General features: G+C 46.5%; 1 protein-coding gene across 1 annotated transcript in view; it reads right to left on the bottom strand.

Moving 5' to 3' along the window:
• Positions 1-388: 388 nt before the first annotated feature.
• The window catches only part of LOC131207835 (protein madd-4), a 29,400-nt gene continuing 11,527 nt past the window's right edge, over positions 389-18,261 (bottom strand). Inside the window, exons 6-18 of the mRNA XM_058200465.1 lie at positions 15,407-15,551; positions 13,222-13,351; positions 12,924-13,122; positions 9,668-10,134; positions 6,607-6,822; positions 6,024-6,485; positions 5,372-5,956; positions 5,025-5,118; positions 4,543-4,671; positions 1,509-1,793; positions 807-1,139; positions 589-739; positions 389-507 (exon numbers count right to left, since the gene is read on the bottom strand). Coding sequence (XP_058056448.1) covers positions 389-507; positions 589-739; positions 807-1,139; positions 1,509-1,793; positions 4,543-4,671; positions 5,025-5,118; positions 5,372-5,956; positions 6,024-6,485; positions 6,607-6,822; positions 9,668-10,134; positions 12,924-13,122; positions 13,222-13,351; positions 15,407-15,551 — 3,315 coding nt within the window. The remainder of the gene's footprint in view (positions 508-588; positions 740-806; positions 1,140-1,508; positions 1,794-4,542; positions 4,672-5,024; positions 5,119-5,371; positions 5,957-6,023; positions 6,486-6,606; positions 6,823-9,667; positions 10,135-12,923; positions 13,123-13,221; positions 13,352-15,406; positions 15,552-18,261) is intronic.

The raw sequence follows: 18,261 nt of genomic DNA, 5'->3' as shown, positions 1-18,261 counted from the left end.
GCACCGGCTGTAGTTCGTTGCCAGCTAGTGGGGTTTTTCCGGGGGTTCTCCCTGACGAGGGCGCTGCAGGGTGGCCCTAGTGGTCGTGTGGGTCGTGATGACACTCCTTAGGAGGGTGCATGGCCAGTGGAGCGTAATTGACTACCTCAAACAAGGATCGTTAGGAACGCGGAACGGGAGGGACGACGTAAATGTACTATACAAGACGGGGCACGAGAGTGTTTCCCTTTAACTGGATTCCAAAGTGTCTCCGCAGAGGAGGAACTCTTCCCGGTCGGCCAGTGTAGCCGGTCCGTGGTGTGGTGGTGCCGGATAGCGGAACAGGAGTCTCGGTCGAGACTGCCATGGCCGCCATCGTCAGTTTAACTAGCCTGGAGCTCGTCGTTGCTTAATTGTAAACGTTAAACCTACAAGTCTTGCAACACTGTTGCTGGTAACGGTGCAGTCTACAAAGGCCCATCGTTTTTACATTTTTACAGTACCTCGACAGGTCTTTGCACTCCGACACTGGACCGGACCATGAAAGGAAGACGAGAAAAGCGGACATTAGCTGGGGCGACCAACGGACGATGTCCCGTTTATACGTACGGTTCGAAATGCATGGTGGTCCTTTACACACTTTCATGACCGCTGGTCGTGGCTGATCGCGGCACGCATTGCCGGCCGGTTTCTTCGTGCCGTACCAGACACACTGCAGTATCCTGTACTTGATGCCTTGCCCTTCGCAGGCAGCATTACACTGTGGGCGAAAAAGCGAACCGGATTTGTAGTAGCCCTCCGGCGATGGTAAGGAGCTGAGGATGTACCTCCGACCATGGCTCCACCCGCCAGATGCCCTTGCAGAGCTCGTTGTAGCACTCCTGCTTGGTGACGGGCTTCTCCTCGGCCTCGCACACCTTCTCGGCGCTCCGTTGGCCATCGAACTCACAGAACACGTCCCGCTTCTGGAGTGCCGTGTGCCAGGAGAAGCACTTCGACTGCTGGCAAGGGCTCCAGTCGGTCGATACCCACCGGGGGCACTCGACGTTGCCGCACTTGTCGATCGTTTCCGGCACCGGGAGGCCGGCGTCTTCGCAGAAGCTGTTGTCGACCGTGCGGCTTGAGTTGGTCATCCGCAGCATACAGTGGGCCGATCGTAACTGTAAGAAGCGATGCAAGGAGCAATCCGATCGGAGAATTCAAAAGGTTACACAGTTGTTGTCACACCCAATGGTTAGTACGGACAAAGTTAAATTTAAGTTAGTGATTAATATTTCCACACTGCCTTCTTATTTAATTTGATTGAAATCTTTGGTTGAACACTTGAAAACTATAATCAATTAAATTAATATTTTTACATTTCTTTTTGAAACTTTTATTATTTTATTCTTTAAGAAAAGTTTAAAATCGTAAACGCAAAAGACATCAAACGGACCACAGAATGACAGTTCAACGCGGTGATGCGACTTCTTAGCACAACTCATTGTTTAGTACCCAATTGATTGATTGTGTTATCAGCATTTGCTTACCTTATAGCCTCCACCATTCGCCCCGCATGTTTGCGAACATTCCGACCACGGCGTGGTCATCCACTCGAACTTATAGTCGTCCATCGCTTGGCTATCGTGGCTCATCGGCTCATCCGTGGCGTCACCGGTCGTGCGTGACTTTAGCAGTTGATAGACGTGGACCGGTCGTGCCGATTCGTCCTTCTCCTCACGCCCAATCGACCCGTCGAATGGATCGAGGCGCTGCTGCTCCATCAGGAACTGGCGATTTCTAGTGTTGCTGAATGTCTGGAATGGCCAAAGAAGCTACCGTAGAGAAGAGCAGACAGGAGATTCAAAGAAAAGCAGAGGAAGGAGAAAATTAGTACAAACAGCCCCAGAAGCACGTCCCCTTTCGTTAGTATAGAAACATGTGCTAAAGAGTTTAGAAAGACGAAAGAAGGCATTCAAGTGACTCGTGGACTCTATGATGGGCTCTAATAAGAAGGGGAGACGTACACTTTGTGCCTCTAAAAGTGATCAACATTTTACACTAATTTAGTAAACACGCACTAATTTGGCGAAGTTGTGCGCCAGAACCATTACTGAAAAAGGCATGAATGAATAAATGTGAGTGTGGTCAGTTAACGGTTTATTGATATGAATCCAACCATATGGGCAAAATGAAACAATAGATACCGAAAACAATGCAGTTTATCTTGGATGTGGATCATTACCTATTTGTGTCCATGTGTGTATGCAGTAGGGTCAGGTGCGGTGTTTGATGATAAGGGTTAGGTGGGTGGGTCGGTGGTGGACGGGAAGAATGAAAAATTCAAAGTATAATATCGGGTTTATGCTTTGCTAACTTCATACGCGTCCACACAGGAATGTTGTTGCCAGTAGCGATAGGTCAGTGTAAATAAAGCATGGTTAAGCTAGTGGCCAGTAAGCAAGCGATCGGAAAAGTGCCCATAATAAGTACCGATATTAAAAATAAACTAAGATGCTTTCATAAACAAGAATGGTGTGATTACAAGGAAATATTAATGAATGATCGCGCATTTAAGATTCCAAGCAGGATTTAGGTTAATGAATCTTTATGGCTCTCTATTAACTAACTCTCTACGGACTAACTCTTATAGAAAAAAATGTAGCAGTGTTCGCTTAGGTAAATGTTCAAAGTGCATCGAGCGAAACAATATGTATTTTTTGTTTTTTATAAACGATAATTAATAAATAAGTATACAAAATTTGCACGGTGTTAATCCGCGAAGTAGATTAGCTATCGACATCAATGATGCATATTACATAAATTTAGCTTTGAACAAGTCTGATAACACCAACGGTCGGTTATCTTTTCTATAACTTTTCCACGGCACCCACACGAGTTTAAACCACGAAACAGCTTATCCACAAAACGTGGCACATATCGAGTAGGTTATTAGGTCGTTTTTCGACCCGTGCCATCATCGACAGCTCGTCAGGCGTCGTTGGACGAGGCCTGCTGATAGGCCCCAGCATTGCATCGGCGTGCGGTGGATGGAAAGGCCCCCGCGGGGATAGTTAAAAGTGTGGTTGATTTTCCATCAGTGGCGGTTCACGGGGACATCATTAGCCTTCATCCGGAGCCCCCGGAGGTACCCGAGCTTAGCCGCACGGACGATACGATATTTCCGTGCTCATGCGGATCAGCTGTGATATTTTCAGGCTTAATGCCACTACTGTTATGGCACATTTTTTCTCGGTTTTGTTTATTTGATCCTAACCCCTAAACCATAAGCCGTTGCGCCAGATTGGTTCGACAGTTTTTGTTCCCCGGTAGGCCAACCCAACCGATTGGTTTGTTCTCCGCGACGGCGACCACTCCCGAACGGGGTAGAAGAAGGTAAATGGTCAACCGTGGAGGCCCGGCCATTCCAAGCTGGCCGAGATTAACGGGATAATTATGTCCTATAATAATTTATTTACGAATGAAAAATAGTGCGCCCTGACACATTCCGTTCGTGTGAATGCTTTTAATTAAACCGACACCGCAAACGGACTCGCGCCCACGGGGTGGAAAATCAGTTTTTCTCCCGGCCCGATCGCCCGGTGGACGGTGTGCGGAGAGATGTGCTATTTATGTTGGTATGGGTTTGGGTGCACAATTCCTTTTTTTTTTTGTACGCATGCCAATGTTTGCTGGCCAGCACCAGACCAGATGCAGGCTGGACGATTGTTTGCGATTGCAGATTGTTGAATGATTTTTGTCTGATTTATACAAAAAGCGGGCGGGTCGACCCGAAGCGATCGCGCGATAAATGTTGAATACGTTTGAAAATCAATTGCGAGTCCATGCAGGGCTCAATATGTCATTAAGAGGTATAGTATTGTGTGCATGAATCGCATGGCCCATCGATATTTCAATGTGTAATAAAAATATGTTCAAACGATGAATGCCCGAAATTGAATGACATAAGGTTGCTTTAGAACCATTGGTTCGATCCTAATATCTCGTACAAGAGTGACTTAAAGATTGCCTTCCCAAAAGCAAACCCAAAGCAATGAAATGCAAACGCTGCATAGCGCAGCCAATGAATGAAATGTAAAAGTGATGTAGCTACGAACGAAGTGCAATTCTCCCCTGTACTTTCCCTCACAAAGCATATCGATAAAAGCACGATTTGTTCCCAAAGAGAGTATATTTTGGTGTAAACCATGAAAGTGCGTTAGAAAAAGGAAGACAGCAAGAACATGCAAAATAGATTAGAGAGTAGACGTAATGTAAGGAAATCAAGAGGAAGTAAGTGCACAAACAAGATTATCAACACAACCAAATTCTTTGAGTGCAATGAACGCATTCAGGGTACAGTTTTCACGACAGTTGTGACCTTAGAACCATGATGGGTAAATGGTGAGACATGCAACATCGAAAACATATACACAGAGAGATCGTGCAGCGTTGAAAGCGCATGTAAAACATAAGAGATGCAAACGTGTAATCGGCAAACAGAAGATCAAACGCCACCGAGGGAAGTTCGAGATGCTCGTGAGGTGCGGTTTGGCATAGTTTTGGTAAAACTCCTCATCTCACCTGTAGGCCGGCCAGTAGATGCTGGAAGTGAGGCATGGGCATCGTACGCGTGCCGGAACTGGCGGCGGCGGAAGCATCCGACGCCACCGTACTGCCGGACACGGTCATTTGCGAGTGTGACCGGAGCTCCTGCCCGAGTGTTAGGGTTTATTTTTGTGTGTTTTCAGGGACCGATTCGAGCACCGAAAGGGAGGTTCACGCATTTTTCGAGCAGTTCGGGTTGGTTAACAAATTATTCGCGTTATTGCGAGAAAGAGAAGAGAGAAGGAGAGAGAGAGAAAGAGATCGAGAGAAGGGTGTTGAGGTTAATATAGCATATCTAGAGGGATATTGGAAAAGGGATGATTAATGTAGCTGCATTTCATCGTTTTACTAGCACCACCTAGAGTCGCCTTTGTTAGCAGCGTATATCGTATGGGGCTGAGGTCATCTTGTAACTAAATATATCAGCTGCTTTACTGCCCTGGGACATTGCGACTTACCTCGTCATCTGGGGCGTCGTGCTCGTTGGCAGTTACGTCGTGTTGCTGCCGTTGTCGATTTTTCCCCCGATTGCGATCCCTGTTCCGTCGGCCACTAGAACGTATAGGAGCAATTGAAACCAATTAGTGAAATTCGCACATTTTTATTGCTTATGGCAGATACAGCTGTCGACTCAAATATTCAAAATATTTAAATTAGATTGATTCGACCATGGTTTGTTTTAAGGCAAGATTTGGCAATACTTTTGGCTTAACAAGCAGACCGAATGATCAGCTTTCTTGTTGAAAAGAATGGAACGGTCTTCCTCTATACTGGACACATATTGGTTGACCTCTACGAACCGTACCTCTTTTCATCGTCGCTCCCGTTAGCCATGGCGAAAGAGTTCGCGCGCAGTGCGTTCAGGTCGGCTCCTTCCCGATGGCGTTCCTGATCCTGATCCGTTTGCCCCTCGCTGCCCGGCTTCGGTTTCACCGCTAGCCTCAGATCGGCATGGCTGAGACCAGCGTGGCACGTGTAAATCCCGGCCTCGCGGAACGTGACGTCCAGTACGCGGAGGGCACCTTTTTTGGAGATTTTGATTTTCTTCGTCTTCAGCAGTGGCTGCTGATCCTTTGACCAGCGTATCTTCGTCCGATTGAAGCGCTTCACCGGGCACTTGATCTTCACCTGCGTCCCGTAGAACACCGTGGCCGCGCCACCGATCTTGAGCGTGATCTTGTTCTTCTTCGGATCGTGCTGGATGAAGGTGGAGTTGGTCCCCGCGATCGGTGGTCGCTGATCTTCCGGGGCGCATGCCTTCGTGTTGCAGGGCTTCTTGTCCGGGGGTTTGCTGCTCGGGCACATCGAAGCCGGACGCTCGACCTTGTGCTCCTGGGCCATGATCTGTTTGCATTCGACGCGACGCTCCTTGAAGCCACCGCCACATGATCTACGCAGAAGAGAGGTTAGAATTGAGTGAACAGTGCCTTGGGCCTAGCAGGAACTCTGGCACTTACTTGGAACACTTGCTCCACTCCGACACCTCCCACCGGACCGGGCAGTCGATGATGTTGCAGTACTGCCGATCCGGTTGCGGTTTCGTGGTGCACATGCTGTTCGGTACGATCATCGTGTTCTCACCACCGCGGGTCACCTCGTGGATGCAGGTCACCTCGCGCGTCTGAATGCCGAACCCGCAGCTCTTCGAGCAGGGCGTAAACTCGGAGTAGTTCCACCGGGGCGGACACGGAATGTCGTTGCAGGTCCGTATGCGTGCTTCCGGTTTGGTTTCGGGTGAGCACAGGAACGGTGACACTATCTTGCCGGTATCGTCCCTTACGCAGTTGATGATGAGCTCCTCGACACCGCCCAAACACGAGGCGCTGCAGCTTGTGTAGCCTTCTTCCCGCCAGGAATACGTCTTGCCCGGTACGGCCGCATGCACCTTTATGTTCTCCACACCCTGCCGATTTCCGTCCCTGAAGAAAAGATTTGCCAAAGATGATCACGTTAATGGAACCGTAAGACTCCTACCGCATGCGGTCTTCTCTGGTAGAAGGATTGAAAAAAAGACAGGAATGAAGCTAAACGGGTCAGTACTTGAGATAGGACTCCTCGAAATTGTGCGAGTAGGAGCACGGCTCCATGACGCAGCGTTCCACTTCGTCGAGCGGTTTGTAGGCGTGGCAGAGTGAGTCGTTCAGCACGGCGACGCGCTTGGAGAACTCGAGGAAGATCTTACACCGGAACGGCTTCCGGCGAATCCCTTCACCGCACGTCACGCTGCACGGTGACCACTCGGTGTCCTGTATGAAGCTGCACGTCCCGACCCGGTTGAGTGGTAAAGCACGCAGATGCAAGGGATAGAAAGCAACAGAGAAAGAGAGAAAGAGATAGAGGGAAAGAAAATGAAGAATAAGCGAGAGAGTAATGACCGATCAGGAAGTAACGAGCGCGAATTAAATCACTTCTGGAACCGACTAATTTGCATCAATATTTAATTGCAGAAGAAAAGTTAGCAGAAAACCGCCACCGTATGTCAGGGCAATGTTAGCGAAGAACTGTCATCAAAGCAAACGGTGCTGTCAAACAACGACCAACTGACGAGGTAATTACAGTCGGCTACGACTAGAAATGTTGCCCAGTATTAGTGCATGAAAATTAAAAATTAATGCAGAAAGATAATGCTGATTCCAGTAATGAATCCCTACTGTCGAATCTCTTATCTAAGACCTTATTCATAAACTATTTTAAGGCTTCCTAAATCGTCTGTTTCATCTTTACCGTTGGTTAAAGTATATAGAGTTTCAAAATTGAATTGCGATGGAAATGCAAGTAAGAGTTATTACATCAAAGAAAAGAATCCAGATCTTAGCGTTTAATTTATGATTTTGTTTATCAAAATAGAAAAATGCACAAAAATTGTTTGGCATAATAAATCGATGAATCGAATGTTTTCGATGAAATAAAAATGAAAAACAAACAACACAATAAATAACTTTTCAATAGAGTCAGCAGCTAGTTGGAGATGACAAATTTAAATGCCTTTGGGGTCAGTGGAGGTGGCAAACGCGGTTAGTTGGAAAATACACAACCAACTAGCATTGTAAACATTTACAAAGCTCTAAACTTGCTGAATAAATGCTTTACAATATTTTCACACTCGCATAATTGATATGCGTGGCTCGACATTTAAAAACATTCAGTGGCAATACAACGAATTGATTGTGGATTGATATTACATATTGAATGAGCCTACAGAACAAGCGAAAGCCTTTGAAGGTAAAAGTGAACGATTCGCTTTTTCCAAGAAATGCTTCGGATGGCGGACCACACAGCGTGCAATCGAGTAAAATTCAAACGGGTCCGAAGCCACACGAAACGGCCAGCTTAACGGGGCCGAGCATTATTTTGCAAACCGTACCCACCGCTATGATTGATGTCGGAAGCCCCGGCACAATTGCACATCAACCTCGTGCCCGCCGCTGAGAACGCAGCTGAGCATAAAAACAAAAGCATCAATCAGGCCCATTCAACAAATGCAATAAAAAAGTCACCTTCGAAGGCAAGAAAATGTGATATGCTGCAGCGGGGCGTTTGTGGAAAAACATGCACACGTTGTTGGCGGAAATTGAGAAAATAGCGATGAGCACCGAAGCCGTTCTGCTTCGGCCGCTTTCGGTTGCTTCCTTCACAACGGAAGCGCTGATTCCGGATCGTGTCATGCCCGTTTCCCACGTCGTGCATGCCACGTCGGGGGTTGGTTGCATTCCAGAGGCCACCGGGGCGTTTGCTGCACGTGGTTGGTTCGAGATTGTTTTCAGATTGCCATCCGAGCCGGCAAGTGAAGGTGAAAATGTGCTCACGGCGTTGATGATGACGCCTTGCGGATGATGAGCATGGTGGTGCCAGACCATGGATGGGGGCAACACATGGAACCCGGCACCGGTCAGTTCCTGTAAGATACGACCGGCCGACAGAATGCTTCCGGTTTCCAGCGAGTGAGTGGCGGTGGGGTGTGTTGGATGAAAATTGAGGCATCCATTTTGTTGCTGCATTCCTTCGCTGCCAACGAGAGCTCCGACAGGTCAGATCGGACGGAGCTCAGCAGCCGGTAAGGTGCAACACGAACCGTACACTTATTGCAGAAAACGACACTCATCGTTTGTGGACCGAGACCAGATGATTTGGCAAGTGCATGTCGAGGGTTTACGTTAGTTTAGGGGCAATATGAGTGATTTTTATATCGTTTTGGGGCAATGTAAGATGCTTCTTTTATTTGAGCGCTACTGCTTGTTCATTGAGGTGAAATAAATGCTCAAAACAATGTGGAAATCTGCAAAAACTAAAAAGAAAGTTGGCAGTTAAGGGCAATTGCACCGTTGTTATTGATGATCACACCGCATGCAATTGCGTGACGGAGCAATAGTTTGTTGCTACCGTTCTGTCCTGTTTTTTTCGTGAAAAACCTAATGTTAAATGGATGGGTGAGTCGCAATTTGAAGCGATGGCAAAACGACGATGCAATGATTTGCTGCTATCGTGACTTACGTGAAATGAAAAATGCACTCGAAACAACTATTCAGCCAACGACTTTATCAGTTTTAGCCGTTAGTGTTACCTAAATTGAGTTAACAAATTGTGAACTGATTTTAAATCCTTTTTCGAACAATTTTAAAGATTTCTGGACTCGTTGGCTATTTATGAAGATTACTCAAGCCAATCATTATCTTACTAAAGTTTCTAATGGCTAACGGATCCGATTCATGGGTGAACTTCAACGGTCCTTAATGTAAAGCTAACAGGTTTCCAGTTCCTAATTAAAATTCACTGAATGGTTTGCCATTAAGCGCTGCATTAAACACGTTTTAGTAAATTACTATGAGTTGGGAATGAAGGAGACGTCTAATGTCTGCCAAAAATGGAGACGCGTGGTGCCTGATAACTGATGGAGTCGCATGGTGTCCCACAGAGTCAGTGCGGTTAAACAAAACTGGCCGAATTGTGTCCCATTGAATAGTAAATATTTTATGCTTTATGGTATTTTTTAATTTCCTTCACATTATCATAGTAAAATGAAGCTGTCGACTAAAGGTACGCGCTTCAAATTCAGTAGTTAAATTCCGTGGCTTCTCGCCATCGATCTCGAATGCAAACTTACGTGGCTTCGCTCGGCACCCGCTGGGAGACGATTTTCTCCGCCTTCGGTAGTCGGTCCTGTCGCAGCGGTTGGGCATAGTACGGCTGATCGTTGTACGTCATCAGCGTCGGGTCGCGTTCGATGTGCATCGAAGCTTTCTCCTTCATTAGCGCCGTCGCAATCCGGTCGGCGGTCTGATCCACATCGCCAAGATCGGTTTCTTCGCCAGCGGCCGGACTGCTATCAAAGTCCGCCGACGTTGCTGACGACGGTGGAATGACGACGATGCCGGCATTCGACGTAACCTGAGTCCCACTCGCACCGCCTGCGCCCGAGGAAACGGATCCTGCGTTACAGATGATACCGGTGGTGCAGGGTTGACCGGTCACTGGTTTGGCGGTCGGGTCACACTGACCACTGTAGTGGGCGTTCGGGTCCATACACTCGACGCTGCGCACCTGAATTCCGCTGCCACAGGACACCGAGCACTGGAAACGGAAGTCAGTCGGAACGAGAAGCAGAGCATTAGCTTTATCGGTGAATCGCCGTGGTCTTCGGTTTCCTGGAATGGGTTAATTAGCCAACGGAAGTATCTTTCACTCCAAGGTGCAAATTGAATACGGCCGAAACATTACCCCTGAATTGGTCGGGCAAATGACCGACAGTGGCCAACCTTTCCCCCCCTCTCTCTCTCTGCCCGAGAGAAAATAGCACTTCTGCAGGCAAACGGTCCTTCAAAACGCACGGCCTATAAATTTTCCCGGGTTTCCCGTGCCTTATGGGCCGTTCATAAAATGCCATCGAAGGCATCCGTTTATTACGGTGGCGACGATGTGGACAAATCATATTTCGATGTCGGACCAACGGGCACGCTTGGGTTGTAAATCAATAAATTTCTCGAAATTTACGCAACATCAACGCCACGCCGTTGGTGAACCGGTGCCGGAGATGGTGACCCGTGCCCCTTCGAGGCATTTTTGGTGTTTTACGAAAGAATAAAATAATAAAATGCCCCAAACAAATCTTCCGGCCAGCGCACGGACGGAAGTGGCCGGCTTTGGCTCTGGAAAGCCCACGCCGAATAATTCGCCCAATCGCAGGCCGATGGAGAAAGTGTGTTTGGTCCATATTGTTTGGTAATGTGCTCTTCGGTGTCTTTGAAGAAGGCATTGGGAAAAATAAGCGCATGAACGGTTCCGGCTGGCCGTGTGTTGGTGATTGTTCGTTCATTTTGCTTTCACGTTGCCTCGACCCGGGGGCCATAAATTTACAGTCGGCAAATTTAAATAGAGCCATAAAGACGCTGCTTTACGACTGTTGTTACCATAAGCACCCACTCGATCATATTTTGTTAGTTTTCATGTTTTATTCGACTGCTCCATCCGACACTCGGTTCCACGGGCGGTGGAAGCGGTCTCGCGTTTGCCAATCCAGGACCAACAACAGGGCGCCGTACTCCTCGGGAGGTGGTGGGTAGATTTTATATGCTCATATAGTGAGCTACAATGTCGGCAAGTGACAAGCATCGGCGTTCTGCATGGCCTCGGTGCCGGATTGAAGGTTATACGACAGGTTAGTGTTAAAGGTTCGCGGCATGTGCATTCGAAAGTCGTGACAATGTTGTTCAGACATGCAACATTAATTTTAATTTTAGAGTGAGCAAATGGCACACAAATATACATTTTGCAGCTTAATTGTTTCAATAAAAACGGACATTTGTCTTCTCAAAACATTTGACCTCATGCCCTGTCGACTACGTCGACTGTCTACTAAACCGCAGTAAACAGTTGTCAAACTTTGTAGGACTATTCTCAACAGTCCGGTATCTAAACATATTTACTAAGAAATGAAGAGCAGCGATTTTTGATAGAAGCATTCCAAAGAACAAACACTTGACCGTGATTCAAATTTGCCAAAAATTTCAAAAAGTATAAAACTGCGCAAGTTTCGCCTGATATTTTTAGTGAACCTGACCTTAAATTGCTAGTGGAACGCAAGTTCGTATGTTCTAATTTTCCAGCTACTTGAATCTTGACAATCGTTATGTTGGAAACTCGGTCATCGTCGTCCGCATGAGCTTCAATAAAGCCACATAAAAGTGGTTATTCTGCCACGAAGGACTATTAGGAACCAAACGTGTTGGGGAAAATCCAATTTGCATTCGATTTGCTTCCGGTTGCGGCAAACACTCTTTCCAAATGGCACCCGGTCATCACGGGTAGAGTGAAACTTTATGTTACCAGGCCTAAGTAGGACGAAGTAATCGACACGACGATTATGGCCATCTTTCGCGTCTGGCAGGGCACAGCACAATGATAAATGCAACATTCGAAATGTGCGATGCAAGCCTGGTGTCGAATGCATTCCGCTCGCGGCGATAGATTGCCTGCGGCTAGGAAACGGCAAATGCAATGAATGGCAGGATTTATGGCTAATTATACGACTGTGCGGAGCTTTATGGGCTTTCGCTGTGCCAAACGCATGTGCAGCGCGCTACTGCCGCTTCCACTGTCGGTGTAACGTAGGCAATAAAATGTATATTGCCTGGGTAAAGCATGCCATTAATTGGGAACCGTTATAAGTGTCCTAGCGACCATGAAGATGCAGTGGCGCCAAACGAATGAACACGACGGACGGACGCGTGTTGTGGCACATGCTTTCGGTTTTTATTTTGATAAAAGAAGTTTCGGGGAGAGCATAATAATTCACGATCATGAAAGGACTTGCCGAATGATAAATTAGTTTATTATTGCGCTGCTACTGCAATAAATCATTATCGCAGTTGGGAAGGAGTTTTCCCGAGGCTCACCAATGGAGTAAGTTCCAAGTGTGACTGCGCCGAAGTTAAAAAATGGTCAAACATGTTTAAATGCAGAATTCTCTTAATTGTAATGTCTTACAGGATTTGCAACGTTAGTAGTTTGTGAGGTTTTTGATCATTTGTCGTTTTCTTTTTCCCTGTGATATTTGAACAGTTAAATCTTTACTGTGTGATTTTTATTATTTTGGGTCGTGTGATATTATTAGTTTTTGTGTCATTTCGTGTTTCTTTTTTAGTTGATGTAACTTTTTGCGTCTATTTAATTTTCTCAATCATTGTTCAAGTCTAGTCATGTTTATTTAAGACTTTCATTTGGACTGACATTTTCAAGACGTTGCTCATTTTCAAGACGTTGAGGGAAAACGGAAAGGGCCGGGAAACAAGATAAACATTTAGAAGTATCTCCGTTTATCTTAATTATTCTAGTCATAAAATACAACATAATATGCCACTTACCCCGCTCCATTCGCCGACGATCCACTTGGGACACTCCTGGACGTTGCATGGTTCTTGGTTTTTGGGCCGTACTCCGCGACAAGCCTCATCCGGAACCTTGTTCTTGGAGCCGTTGCTCTCCTCCGCACAAACGACGACTCGCTCCCGGATCCCGCCACCGCACATCTTCGAGCAGGACCTCCAATCATCCGTCACCCACCTGGTGGCAAATTAGTTTGTTCCCGAAAGAGCCCGGAATTAGTTTAAAGCAACACCGAAAGCTTCGTCCGGATTCCTCAGGCCAACCGTAAATACTCACTTCGGTGGACAGAGATGGGTGTTACACTGGACGACGGTGGGTTCCGGGCGGGACGACGCGTTACAGAGTGACTCCTCCACGTCCACGCCGGTCACCCGGTTGCGGCAGGTTGGCATCGCCATCTTGTATCCTAAAGACGGTGGAAAAGACGAAGCAAAAGGCGAACCGATGAGATGAAGGTCACCTCGGAAAAGGGCGCCCGGAATCAATACTAATGTGATTAGATTGTTTGCGGGCCTACGGATTTTTCGCTGAGGACCACGACGACGACGACGACGAGTAGCGAGGCTTTCTTCTCATTATTTTGTCGTAATGGTGTTCGATGTAATGGCTATAGGGCAACCAACGACGACCGGTAGAGGATACCAAAACAATCCGCGACACTAGGCCTTATCGGGAGATTGGAGATAATTTCATGTGTTGCTTTTAATTTTAGCCTTTGATCAGAAGGCTGGCGTCAGAATGGCTTGATTTTTGTTCTTAAAAGATTTTTGTTTTCTTAGCCGTGGCCCGATCGAGGATGACGTCCGGAACGTTTCTCAATGTTATCAAGACGAAAGGATTTGCCGCTACAGTGGGTGAGAGAAATTGTTTCTTCGATCGAACTTATCATGATTTTGCCTGACAACATAATCTCGGTTTCCATGGCCATGGATGGCGGCATCAGGTCAAAAGGTGGCACCTGCCATGACTGTCATGGCTCTGGGAGCCTCGGGACGGAAGGAGTTCATGGGCTAACGCAAACGACGCAGATTTGTTTGAATGTGCATTAACTTTGGCCAGCCGAAGTCCTACCACATGGGAAATCTGTCAATCTGTCGACAACACACAGGAATCGGTGAGAGTATATCACTTTGACTGTCGATTTCAGAAGGCAGAACAATGTCACTAAGCTTTGATTCGAACTCAATGAACAGGATTTTATTTAAAAATTAGGTTTCATATGATAAATGTATCCTACAAATGATGGATTCTTTCATTTCAGTTACGGCACCAAACTTTTGGGTTGAACGAAAAATACTAAGGAAAGGTTGGTTGGTCAATTTTTGGATTTACACTATTTATATTATTTGATTGAGTTCGTTCGTTCGTTAGCAAAGTTTTCAATTGACGCACTAAACCTGAACTAAATTTACGATTCTATATTTACGAATTGATAAAACAATGTTTATTAAAAATAGTATCTAAAAAATGTTGGGAGAAGACGGGGATTTTGAAAAGACCCGGATAAAGAATGAAGAAAGGTTTGAAAGCAATTTTTAATACATTTTTGTCTAACTGTGGGGCTACATCAAGCGTAACGTAATGATTTTGACATTAACGATTAATGCCAAACTGCTGCGGCGCTGTCAAAACGTTTACGGCTCGCGCGAGGCGTAAACCCGAGCGTAATTATTTTTTTCATACGCTTTGCTTACAAACAGAGAATAATTTATGTTTTTATTTGCTGGTATAGCAACAAAATCGGAAAAAACAGATAAAAAAATTCAGAAATCAATTAATTTCTCTTCTATTTCTATTTTCTTGGACCAAAAACACGAACGTAAACACGTTTCACGTTTCGTTTTTATATTTTTGCTGCCACACGAAGCGTAAACGTTTTGACATTACAAATTAATTTTACGCTAGTTTTCACGCTTCGTGTAGCCCCCTAGTAAGACCCAAATTGATTACTACCTTCTGAACATTCAACATTGAACATTGAAATAAATAAATGATATCTGTTTTTTCAACCTAACATTTGACGCTATAATTGGATGATGTCTGTTAATTACATCACTTCGAGTGAGGTACTTTGTCATTTTGCCACGGGTTGACTCCAGTGGAACCGAAACTTTCCTTAGTATTTCTCTCGCAGATACCCGCTTCAGTTCTAGTATGACCGTGATCCGTGGTTTTTATTGAAATTTAAGTTAGAAACCCTAAAGACGTGAAGGGCCACGAGATGATGATCTCGAGTTGCAGTGCTGCAGAGTGTCTTATCGCATTTCCCCGGAACGGTAATGGAGTGCACACGGAGACAAAGCGAAGGAGAGAGCGAGTCTATGCGAGTCAGCCCAGTTAATGTCTCAATCCCGGAAAACCCGGTGTGGAACCGAAACTTGCCCGATTCGCCCGTCGTGTCTTCGTCGTCGGTGGACCTCACGTAGGACGGGTCCCTTTCGTCTGCGGATACTACACTTACCGCCTCCGCAGGTCACGGAGCAGAGTGACATCGGCGCTATCTCCCACTGGTAGAGGGGCTGCGTGCAGGAGGTGCCGTCGCCACCGCAAACCCCACACACGTCGATCTTCTTGGTGGATCCAATCTTCAGGTCACATCCGACGCGCTGTAAGTATAAGGCGTGAACAAGCCAAGAAATGTGAGCTGCGAACGCTTCGAAGACAATCGGGATTGGCCGTCAGGAGCTCTCGGATTCAGAGTGAGTGAGAGAGAGAGAAAGAGGTAGAGGGAGAGAGCCCTGGAGTCTAGAATAGGTAGACAGGGGTGCAAAGGTGACATCTTACATCCAACAACGACAGCGAACGGAGACAGCGGTAGAGAAAGTTCATGTAGATACGAGGCGAGACGGTTCGGGCCGAAAGAGTCGATGAAAAATTCATGTCCCGGCCCCAAAGTCTGTGCTCGGGACGACGGTGAAGTTGTCAACCGGCCCAGCCCTGGCATCGTCCGTCTTGGTGCGGAGGTCTGATGATTATTGGAGGAAACACTTAGTCGGAACCCGGCCCCGGGGTGTACGATTCGGCTTCGCCAACCGTTCCACCGCAGACCCCACCACCACAAGGAGTCTCTTCCGCAATGGTGGAGTGGGGGTGTTGATTCAAAATTGGCAAAAGTCGGCAAAGGTGACATAGGTTTGGTCCTGTAAGTTCTGTGGGCTTGCTTTTCCCGTTTTCGCTGCTTCCTATCGGCAGCACCCTTAATGGACCCGGCTACTAAAATCCGTGGTAGACTTCTGAGTGACAGCCGAGACTGGGACGCTTTTTTTTCGCTCTGGCCATTGCATGTGCCCCTTGTTCTGCATGGGCTGGGCCCCGAAGATGTCTCAATGTTGCATTAGTGTGACTTCTAGGGCCACTCTATCTGGAGTTGCAGGGAAGAAGTGCAGTCCGAAGTGGCCTGGAACTGTCGATGGCGATGGATTTCGCCGATAGTGCTTTAAGCGCAAGGTGCTTGCTGGCAGACTTGACGTTCGGTGCGACTGCTAATGTGCCCGAGGATGAAGAGTGAATTTGCATGTTCCTGGCGAGACATCAATCAATGCATATCATGTATATTTGATTTTCTTTTCCCATTTTTCGAGCAGTAACTTTGGAGCAGGGTTTTTTATTTGGGGCGACTGACTCATGTAAATGTAAAATGATGTGATTTGAAATTGTTTGACAACTTTTATTCATAGACTATCAATATTTAAACATGCTGCACTGTCACGGGGCAGAAAGTAACATGTAACGCTGCGGTTTTATGAATATGTTTTAATGTGTTTTATACCATAAGCATAGAGCTGGATAAAATCCTTTCGACTTTTGCCAGGCACAATGAGAGGTACTCGCTGGAACTCAAACACTCTAGCTATAATGAACGGCAAAAAAGAGTCAACATTACATAAATTTAGAAAATTCAAATAACCCACAACAATTGAGTTTTGGAGAAAAAACCCATAAAAATATCACATTCACATCCTTTTTCAAACGGCCGTTTGAAGGGCGTCTACCATTTCAATAGCGCAACCTATTCAAGGCCCAACCCAATTGAATTTAGTGCCTAATGATTTAAGTGAGTTTATACGGAAAGTTTCTACAAAAGGGCCGGTCGGCTCTGAACCCGACCCCGATCGATCGATCGACGTCTTCGCTGAAGGGTTCGCGCCGTGCTGGCTTTGCGCCTTTCGTCTAAACTTTAACTTTTTCATCTTTCAACGGGTCGGTTTTTCACGTGAACCCTTTTATTCATCGGTTCAAGGGAAAAGTTGGGTCCGTGGGCCGGACGTGAAGGGTTTTTCATTGAACCGAACCACGTGTCCTTAGGGGTCGGTCGTTGAATGGTCTCTGATTAGGCGGCTCGAGGAGTGCCGCGTGTAGCGGAAATACGCTGATCAGAAATAAATGAATCGAATGATCGAGGCTCGGCGCTGGTGCTGGTGAATGTAATTCGAACCGTTCAGTGAGCCCTTGAGAGGCGAAATAGAGAACCATTTGATGTAGTGTGGTGTTCTGAAATGTTTCGAGAATTTCGAAAAGTATGCAATACGACAGGGAGTTAACCACAGCAACGCTCAACAAATAAAATCTAGGGGCCCATTGGTGGGGCATCTGGGCCGATAGAAGTATGACAATTATTTTCCCATTTTCTTCGTTAGAGTTTTTACGGGAATATTCCTGCTTGTTTCTTCGGGGGATTGCCGTCTATACGAATGTTCCAATCCTGCTCCTAGAGTTTGGCCTCCGTTATGCTGAAACCTGGGCGGGATTGCTGTTAACTCAATTCTACGCCAAGTAGTGCCGTACGTAAAAAGGGCGAACGTAACAACCAAAATCAATGTTTTAATTCCATGTTTGCCCCCGGATGGGCTAGTCGAGTGCCTTTAAATATTCATTACCCAATAAGAACCTCAGGTTAAGAAAAGGGAGACCAGTGTGGAGGCCATCTTCAGTGACCGTGGCGATCCGTAGCGAAGTTTGGTGTGAAGGTAGCAGAAACTTTTTGCACCCAAAATGGCACCCAATGCAGCAGACAACCTTTTGCCGGTGGTTTACTTTGGTGCTCCAGAAAGACGAGCATCCAATGCTTAAAGGGAATCCTTAAAGTTTATTCAAATACACCGCCGCGAGGACACGGGCAACGTAGTCCAGATTAGCGAATGGACGAGTGCGCAAATAATGGATTTCCGAAACATTCTTCGGTGGACAAACCCGGCGACGAGATTTCTCTTGCTACACCGATTTTATGCGCCCTTACTCGGTGAAAAAGGACACGCCACGGATCTCCCGCGCATTGAAGCTTATTTGTTAAATAATAACTGACGCTTCCGGGGCAGG

This window comes from Anopheles bellator, chromosome 2 (assembly GCF_943735745.2).
Source record: "Anopheles bellator chromosome 2, idAnoBellAS_SP24_06.2, whole genome shotgun sequence".
NCBI lineage: Eukaryota > Metazoa > Arthropoda > Insecta > Diptera > Culicidae > Anopheles > Anopheles bellator.
Note: the sequence above shows the minus strand (reverse complement) of the source record. Positions and strands in the feature narration are given on the sequence as shown.